This window comes from Cajanus cajan, chromosome 2 (assembly GCF_000230855.2).
Source record: "Cajanus cajan strain Asha chromosome 2, NIPB_CcT2T_4, whole genome shotgun sequence".
NCBI lineage: Eukaryota > Viridiplantae > Streptophyta > Magnoliopsida > Fabales > Fabaceae > Cajanus > Cajanus cajan.
Genome location: NC_138518.1, coordinates 17,899,669 through 17,909,891, shown reverse-complemented (window position 1 = coordinate 17,909,891; position 10,223 = coordinate 17,899,669). Strand labels below are relative to the sequence as shown.

The following is a 10,223-nucleotide window of genomic DNA, read 5'->3' as shown; positions in this document are numbered from 1 at the left end:
ATAAGAGATTGATGAGTAATACCTCGTAGCAAGCTTTATTAGATCTTCAACTATGGAGATTTTAGGTGCTTTGCGGCAACCTTTCACACTACAATATGCCTCACAAAACTCAAGAAATACAATAGGAGAGAGAGAGAGAAATTTCGAGCTCTAAGGAGTCTTGGATGAAATTTTTGAGGTCTAGAAAACTGTGCCCAAGCTGTCTATTTATAGGGATCAGAAGGGTTTCTAGAACGGCTCGTTCCAAAACCGGAACAGCCCATTCTGGATCTGAACGTTGTATGTTAAATTTGTAACTGGAACAACCCGTTCTGAAATTGGAACGACTTGTTCCAGAGACAAGATTAACACATAATTGGCTAGGCTAGAACAACAGTTCCAAATAAGGATTTTTAGGCCTTTTTAATAACTTAGAACGGCCCGTTCCAGTGTAGGTTTTGACCCTTTTTTAGGAGTTTGGAACGCCTCGTTCCAATCTTGGAATGACCCGTTCCAATTTAGGAACAGCTCGTTCCAAACTAGAGTTTTGGGCCCTTTTAAGAACTTGGAACGGCCCGTTCCAAACGTAGGTTTTAGCCCTTTTTTAAGAGCTTGAAAAGGCTCGTTAGGGTTTTAGGCCCTTTTTGTAAATTGGAACGACCCGTTTCAGTTTTGGAACAGCCCGTTCCGGGCTACTGAAACCAGCTTATTTGAGCTTTTAACCTTCTGATGTCATGTCCTGTTATTTCCATGCTTGGGAGCTCCATTTCTTTGATGATAGATGTCCATTTCTTTGTTTGTATGCCCACCGGACGAAATTAGGTGTCCACAATTATTTTTAATTATTTGTAATTTATTTTAAAAATATTAAAATTTTAATTCATAAATAAATATGATAAATAAAAAATTTGAATTGATTAAAAAATTACAAGAATTCCTATAAATGCTTCCATCAAAGAATAGTCCTAAAAATGTTCTCATACAAAATAGTTATTCACGTTTAAAATATAAAATTGATTAAATCAAGATAAAAATGATATATTATTAAAGATACGATCGTATGAAAAATATCAAAAAAATACTTTTATAAAGTTACTTGCAATAATTTTTTTTGAATATTTTAAACATTTTTTTTATTGAGATTATCAACTCACATAAACCTAATCTATTTCATATTTATGGTAATTGATACATAATTTATACAAAATAAGGATAAATATTTTTTTCATGATCTTTGTTCATTTTTTTTTATAACACCTTTGTTATGTTACTTTATCAATTGATTAAATTCATTATTTTTTAATTAACTTTTAATATACTATTCAACAACAAATTTTTTAAAACAATTCTATTATATATAATGCTTTTAAAAATTATTAAAAAATTCAGAATAGGTTATTTTGATGTCTATATTTTGTTAACTCTCTTAAGTCTTACCCTTCAATTAATTTTTATAACCACTCAACTATTATAAAGTTAACTATACAATATCATTTTGTCATCTATTTTTTTTATATATATTTTTTTAAAAACAGCAACGGAGACCTTCATTTTTTTTAGAAAATAAAATAAACAGATCTTTAGTCTAAAATAAATAGCCAAAAAGAGGAAAGGGAATTATCCAAAACAAAGTATGTAAAAAAAAAACAAAATTCATCTAACGAATTTTTTAAAAAGTATCTAACGAATGTTTAAATGTTAGATGCTCTGAACTTTTTCAATTATGGAAAAAAAGTATTCCAGCTATAATTTACTTCTATTTTAATTTTTCCCCCATGATATGTTAAAATAACTTCTTCCTAAAAATAAAAAAATAAAAGTGAGAAAGAGAAAAGTGATAAAGAAAATGAAAAAGGAAATAGGAACAACATAAGAAGAACACTTTATTCATTTATTTGTGTTTCTTTTTTTTTGGCTAGCGAAACCATAATAACAACTACTACTTCAGCCAGTGATTGCTTTCGTTCTTCTCACTTTATTCTCTCTCTCTCTCTCTCTTTTTGCCCCTTCAACGATGCACTTCAATTTTCTCTTTTGGCAAAGACCAGCATCCTTAATTCTTCAAAATTCTTTTGCTATGTAACTCCACCAAAAAAATAAAACCTTTAACTTTTTCTCTCTTCCTCTGCACCCATTTTTTTCGTAAATTCGATTGTTAAGGTTGTTCCACATCGTGTTTCTTTGTCCCTCAACACTTTTCAGCAAAAATTTCATCTGGGTTTTCGCGGATCAGACCCAGATCCTGTTTCTGTCTGATCCATCTATATTGCTATTTGCTGGTGAAAATCCTGAAAAAGAAGAGGAGGAGCAGGTATACCCCCCTTTTTTTTTTCTTTTTCTTTTTTTCTTACTGTAGTTGAATAAACAAGTCAAAGTTTCTCTCTTGGACATTATGGTGTTATGTTATGTTGCACAATTTTATAAATTTGTTGGTTGGTATCAATTGACTAGGGATTTTTTAATCTTTTTTATTTATTTATTTTTCTCTTTTTTAATATGGGGTATTTGTTCGTTTCTTTGTATAACTGTGAGGGTTGTTTTATTTATCTATTTTTGGTGGGAGATAGAGAGGGAGGGGGTTATTTTGTTGGATTCCTGTTATTTTCTTATATATTTGGGATTTGGGGTAATTTTGATCTTGTGGTGTGTTTGTGTTTCAGATTTGACATACTAAGAAGCACCATGGATGTTGATAAGGAGTCTTTTGCTGAATCCTTTGGCTTCCTTCAACTAGTGTTTTTTGTCGATAAATTTAGCAAAGATGATACTATCTTATGATGGCTGAGTCAGAAGTGAAGTTGAAGAGAGGTTATTGTTGTCTCTGTCTGGGATTCAGTTAGTGCACTTGCTTGGCTTACTTGCTGCTTTATATGATTTGAAGAGTTCTGGTAAGGAGTGTGTTCTGAAGTGCACGACAAAAGTCTTTTGTTGAATCAATTTTAAGCTATGATCAAGCAGATATTGAATAGGCTTCCTAGGAAGCCCAACAAATCAGGGGAAAGTCGTGAAGGAGGGGGAATATCGACACCCTCTTCAACTCCTTCGACAAGTGCAAGGAGCAACGATGTAGCAGGCTACCGTTATGGAAATTCAACTGCTTCAACTCTTTCAGGCGGTGTCGATTCGAATACGGTTCCAGGAATAAATAATGGTGACAAGATTGTCCAAGCTTTTAACTCAAAACTGAATCTGAATGGGACTTTTCCAGTTTCCGCCTATGAAGCTTTGCCAAGTTTCCGTGATGTTCCAAATTCAGAGAAGCAGAATTTGTTTATAAGAAAGATGCAAATGTGCTGTGTTCTATTTGACTTCACTGACCCTACAAAGAACCTCAAAGAAAAGGAAATTAAGCGACAAACACTTGTAGAACTTGTGGATTATGTTTCATCTGCTAATGGGAAGTTTACAGATATAATGATGCAAGAACTTGTAAAAATGGTGTCTATAAATTTGTTCCGAACATTTATTTCTCCTCCCCGTGAGAACAAAGCTCTAGAAGCATTTGATGTGGATGAGGAAGAACCTTCAATGGACCCTGCATGGCCTTACTTGCAAATTGTGTATGAACTGCTTCTAAGGTTTGTCACATCACCTGAGACTGATGCGAAGTTGGCAAAAAGGTATATTGACCATTCATTTGTTCTGAGATTGTTAGACCTTTTTGATTCAGAGGATCCCAGGGAGCGGGATTACTTGAAGACAGTTCTTCATCGTATTTATGGGAAATTTATGGTGCACCGACCATTCATCAGAAAAGCAATCAACAATATATTCTACCGCTTCATTTTTGAAACTGAGAAGCATAATGGTATTGCTGAACTCTTAGAAATTTTGGGAAGTATAATCAATGGATTTGCTTTACCACTGAAAGAAGAGCACAAGCTGTTTCTTGTGCGAGCTCTTATTCCTCTTCATAAACCAAAATGCATACCAATGTACCACCAGCAGTTATCTTACTGCATCACACAGTTTGTGGAAAAAGACTGCAAGCTTGCTGATACTGTTATACGGGGATTATTAAAATACTGGCCCATAACAAATAGTTCTAAGGAGGTTATGTTCATAGGGGAGCTAGAGGAAGTCTTAGAAGCTACTCAACCTGCAGAGTTTCAACGATGTATGGTACCGATGTTCCGCCAAATAAGCCGTTGCTTGAGCAGTTCACATTTCCAGGTTTGATAATTATAGAAGTCTCCATTTGCTTCCACTTTCTCATTTGTTTTCTGTGATAATTTATCAACCCTCAAAAAAGATGAAACATGAATGTGCTTGCTGTTTGGTGCCTGATTTGTCTCTTATGGTGGTAGGAATTTGGTGAAGAAAATAACTTTCCATATTCAAATAATATCCTAGTGCATATTTGGTTGGAATTATTTATGGAGAAATCATTCTTTTTTCTTTTGGTATTTTTGAAGCTCTATCAGAAAGTTGACAAAAATAAGTAATTATTTCTTTGAAGTAAGCTATATCCTACAATTTTTGTTTTGTATGTTTAGACATGAAACACAGGTCTCACAAGACAAATTATAATGTCACTGAAAATAATTTAATGTGTATTAGTGTATTACTATCACTAATACAAGGAGTGCAAATACATTTTCGTAGTAGTCTTAAATATATTATTTAATATACATGCTCTCATTTTTAACTCATAATATGACCTTTGATTTTCACTTCTGTGAACTTCATTTTTGAAAATTGATGGAAGATATTGTTTAATGTTGCATATTTTTACCCTTTCCAATGTTTGATGGCTTCTCTTGGACTTTTCTTTTTTGGTAGATTTTCAGAATGCTTGAACAAAGGTTTGGTGAAAGATTTGTGGTCTATTATTTCTATATTGTCTTTGATGTCTCCATGTGTGGGGTTATTTGGGTAAATCTGTTTCTGAATTCAGTGTGATTACGTTTTTTAATTTTTTATTTTTTATTTGGGGGGGGGGGGGGATGTTGTTGTGGATTTGCTGCACTGGAAACTCAACCCGGTGCAAATGCAACTGCAAAAAGAATGAATTTTTAGGAAAAGTGTACAACAGAATTTATGCTAAATAAATTAGGTGTTCAAATCCTCAATCAGTTGACAAACTCTCAAATACTGTCCGGTATAGTTGTTCTAGCTTGTGGAGTCAAAGTAAACAATAGACATTGTGACTTCAACTTTTAAAATTATTCTCTCTTCATTATAATTATTGGAAATGTGATCTCCCGTGCTAGTGCATATCCTCTTGGAGTGGATCCAGACCCCTCAAAATATCTGGAATTGTGTTTTATTCTCCCAGGAAGTTCTTCCCTACTTTTCTTTCAATAAAGTTTGGCCTTTCTTCGTGTTTATGTCACCAGTTCTATCAATTGGATGTTGGGATACAGTTGCAAGGTATGGGACTTAAATCCCAAATTGGAAGTGTGAGATTATAGTGTGGGGATCTATAAGGCCTTGGGTTCTCCAACTACAATAGTTAGCTTTTGTAGTATGGTTCTCCCAAGGTACTTACTTATTAATCGGTATCCGAGCCTTCCACCATGTCTCTCAACCAGTCAACCGAGGTTATTAAAATAGAGATTTTACTTGGGATTGGGAGGGTAGTTGAAAGATAGTAATTCAGAATTTCAGATCCTAAGATCCAACATCCCTACCTAAAATACCATATATAATACATATGGTTAAAAAACTACATAAATAAAAGAATAACCTATAAATCACAACAATAGGTAAATTCATAATATAATAGGTCATTGATCATATATTCATAAAAAAGTTAACAGAATATCCAAATTTCAAGTAGTGAGATTTATAAGGCCTTGGGCTCTCCAACCACAACAGCTAACTTTTGTGAGGTGGTTCTCCGAAGGTACTTGTCTTATTGTAATACAAGCCTCCTGAAGTTGCATTTCCTCAGCTTTTACACGAGCAGTCACCCAAGATTTTTGAATTGCAAGGGAAGATGATGCTACTTATTCCATATGTAAAATAATATACAGAATGCATCATGAATATTTATAATCGAAAATTATACTTAGCAAAAATTGAAAAATTCATGCAAGAAAATTACTACCTTTTCCTCCTGCACATGTCTTCAGAGGAGAGTGGAGTAGGTTGTCCCAATGGAGAAATTATGTCTGAGCAATGACTAGCTATATTTAGCAAAGTATTAATATTTAAAATATGTATACTTGGGACCCTTTCCTTTTGGTCTTTTGCTCCTCTTTCTATATCTTAAAATATTTAAAAGATTTTAAGCAAATGTTGAGACAAAAAAGTTGGAGTTTGCTTTATTAATAGGATAATACTTATTAGAGCTTCCCTAATTTTGGGGCTTTTGCAAATGAACCTCAGAATATTTTTAGTTTGATAATCATACCACTCTTATATTTTAAATAATATGTCCACTGCTAGTCTGTGTTCTTGCTAGATGGTCAAGTTTAGCATCTTGGTTTTTCGAAGCTGCAATACCTCAGATTCCTTTTGGATTTTAAAAAATTATTATCCATACTTGAAAATGTAGGTTTACTTTTAACGTGAAAAAGTACATTACTTGGCAGAATTGCAACTACAATCTGGAGTGTTCAACGTTTAGTTAGGACACTTGTTAAACTGTAAGCTATTTTCAAGAGTAAAACTGATATTTTTTTCTCTTTCAGTCAAACATTTTATGCACTCAATTATATGAGTAATGAGATGCACTGAATTATGAGTCATGAGAGTTAGGGATGGTAAAGTGGGCCATGGCCCGCGGGCCCGCCAAAAATTGGCGGGCCGGGCCAATCATTTCAACCCGTCAACCCGTCAAGCCCGCCCTGCCAAGCCCGCCAACCCGTTGGGCCAAATAGCGGGCCGGCCCGCTACAACCCGCCGGCCCGCATTTTTTTTTTAATTTAATTATTTTTATGTTTATTTTATTTTGATGTAAAAGATGAGGATGAAGATGATTAAGAAAAAAAGTAGAGATAACTTCTTTCAAGAGAGCTTCTAATATTCTTAAAATAAAAATTTAAAGTTAATTAATTGTATTTAAACTTGTTTTGTGGACTATCAAAAAATTTAGTTTATAAATAATTTGTAAGTTTATAATTTGGTTTTGATTTTGGTGTAAATGGATTAATTTCTATTTGATTTTGTTTTAAGTTTGTAATTTGTTTTTGTTGAACATATATTAAGTACAATATGTATGCATTTTTAATTTCATATGATTATATTTATTTATTTGTAGCAATTTTTTTTTATTTGACCATAAAATATTTTTTTTCATTTTTTTTTATTTTTTATTTTTGTAAGCGGGCTGGCCCACCAGCCCGCCAGCCCGCCCTTAGGCGGGGTGGGCCAGCATCTCCATCCCGTTTTACATTGGCGGGCCGGGCCGGCCCGTCTCGTTTTTGGCGGGCCAATGGCGGGCCGGGCCAAAACGGGCCGGGCTGGCCCGTTTTGCCATCCCTAATGAGAGTTGGAAACGTCATTTGGCAACAAGATATGCTATATCCTTATTTTTGAATGAAAATTTCTATGAAATTCAAAGAGTGGTAAATGTTGTGCCATTTTTGCCGGTAACGAAAATGGCGAGGCAAAAGTGAAGATTTTACTTGTTATTATACAAACCACAACGAATGTGGCATTACGCCCACTTCTCCCTCTCACACTCATAGCTTAGATTTTGGATTCTTTCCTTTGCCTAGGGTCCATAATTTGGGGAGTTTCTATTATTTTTTCTTTAATAATGATAAAAAAAAAATAGTTTTAGGAGGCATTTGTTTCAAGATATATGATTACATTACCAAAAGTGACATTCTCAATAATACAATGTCTAGGAATGTTATTTCTAGGCAATTCAATAACATATTTGTTTAGAATTTGATGTTCTTGGGAGCTTTTTTTCATAGTTTAAATGATAGGAGAAAAAAGAGAGGGAATAGAAGTTAATAGTTGGGAGCAAAAAACAAGCAAAACATAAGAATGTTACTTTCCTAAGAATTAAAATCATCTAGGAATATTAAGGCTTGTACTGAACATGAGAATGTCATATTCCCAAATTTACTTTCCCAAGAATAACTTGACAATCCTTGAAACAAACACACCCTTAGATGTAGTAACATTGGAAGTAATCTTACTAGACTCACTGCCAACATCTTTCTGAAAAATTATGTAAAAATGTTCTTATGTTATACAGAGTTGGTTTTATTGTTCCTGGTAGGAGTTATAAGGTTGGTTTGGTAGTTTGGGGGGAGGGGCATAGGGCTGGAGTGATAAGGAGGGTATGGGTTTGAATCCTTCACTAACATAACAACTAACAATTAACATTTGTCAATAAAAAAAAATATCCACACATTGCTGACATTGCGGTGCATTATTCTGAATAGTGGATTCTTTTACCATCATTGTATTCCCACGTTCTTTCATATGATTTGATTGCTTCTTAATTTGCAGGTAGCAGAGAGGGCTTTGTTCTTATGGAACAATGATCACATTGAGACCTTAATCAAGCAGAACCACAAAATTATACTTCCCATTGTCTTGCCTGCTCTGGAGCAAAATGCCCGAAACCACTGGAACCAGGCTGTCCAGAGCTTGACAATAAACGTCCGCAAGATATTCTCTGACACTGACCCTGAATTCTATGAAGAGTGCATGCTCAAATTTCGGGAAAACGAAGCGCAAGCGAAGGACATGAAGTCGAAGCGCGAAGCCAGATGGAAGCGATTGGAAGAAATGGGAAGCATGAAAGCTACAACCAATGAAGCAGTTCTGGTTTCTCCCAGAAAAGGCTCTCATACCCCTCCTGGCAATGCAAGTAGATCTCAGTTGGAGTGATCCTTGATTTTTGGCATTGCTGAGTTGAAAAAGCTTAACTTAGTGCTGCATGAGAAAGAAGGAATACAAGGGGTGATAATGTGATAATGTGTTTCTATGTTTTGGTTCCATTTTCCACATGGTAAAATTTCAAGGCCAAAAATTGTGGGGTTCACAATAGCTCCAACTTGGTTTTAAAAGCATGGAATGTACATATTGGATTGCATGGACAAGAATGGTTGCCTCAAGCCACAATTTCATTTGGGAATTTGCTTTTTAATGCTGGTCTTTGCAGTTTGAGTTTGAAAATCTCAAAATGGCTTGAGTTCAACGTTTAATCTGCTTTCATACTTTAACTTTGATGGAAGCATGCTCCATTTTTTTGTTGCCAATGTTTAGTGTTAATCTTGGTCCTTTTGTGTAGGTGAGTTGGTTGTTTAAGGAAATTGGGCAATTAGAGCTTATGTTATATGAATTGTGGTGGACGCTGTATTTTTTATATATGATATGGTGAAAGCATTCTATTTAGTGCATGTATTTTACTGACAAGAGTATTCAATGAATCTTTCATCTCTCTCTCTCTCTGTCTCTCTCTTTTTGTCTTTTTAAATTCCAGATTGACATGGAAGATGTTTTTTTATTTGGTTTAATCACTTTTTGGTCATAATAATTTCATAAATTTTATCTTCTAATTTTTATAATTAAAACTGTTCCATTTTAGTTCATGTACATATTATTTTTGTTTCCTTGTAATCCTTGACATCTATTTATATAGAAACCAAAATGTAATATAAAACTATAGAGACTAAAAGGAAAGAAAAATAAAATTATATATATATATAACAAAATTTTATTTTTGTTTTAATTATAGAGACTAGGAGAGTAATTAATTTTTTTCATTTGATTCATGTTATTTATCTTATTAGAAAATTAACAAGTATGTTGTTAGTTCATGTTTGGTAAAAAAGCTTTCTAATTTGCCAACAATTTTATATTATGTAAAGTAAGGCGTATAGTTTTAAAATTCAACTTACATTATTAAATCCATAGCAGTTGGCCTGTTTAGTCCATTCTTGACAATTTTTTATTTTTAATAGAAATCTTCAAGATTGGTATGTGTCTTTTATTCCTTTGAAAAAAGAGAGATTGGAATGACAAATAAAATATAAAGCTTCATAGGGATATTCAACTTGAATTAAGCAATTTCTAACTAAAGTGGGTAATTAACATGCAGAAAAGTGGATATATTATTCCTTATTAAGCTTTTTTTCTTTTTCTTTATTCATTCATTATAGGTTTCTTCCTACAAACCCATATCCATCAACATAACCCTGTCACAAAATTAGTGTAAAACGCCGATGTCACAGGAGAGTTAATGAAACACTCTAACATAATTTTAATATTTTTTATTATTTATCAAAATTTATTAAATATTATAAAATTACAAGTGAAACTTATTAAATAAG

The 10,223-nt window shown here is 33.4% G+C and overlaps 1 protein-coding gene across 1 annotated transcript; it reads left to right on the top strand.

Annotated features, from left to right (window-relative positions):
- The first annotated feature begins 1,893 nt into the window (after window positions 1–1,893).
- On the top strand, window positions 1,894–9,294 carry LOC109810061 (serine/threonine protein phosphatase 2A 59 kDa regulatory subunit B' eta isoform). Its single transcript, XM_020373431.3, has 3 exons — window positions 1,894–2,290; window positions 2,640–4,152; window positions 8,395–9,294. Exons 2-3 carry the CDS (start codon window positions 2,926–2,928, stop codon window positions 8,776–8,778), a joined length of 1,611 nt encoding a protein of 536 aa, XP_020229020.1. The 5' UTR covers window positions 1,894–2,290; window positions 2,640–2,925; the 3' UTR covers window positions 8,779–9,294.
- Window positions 9,295–10,223: the final 929 nt, after the last annotated feature.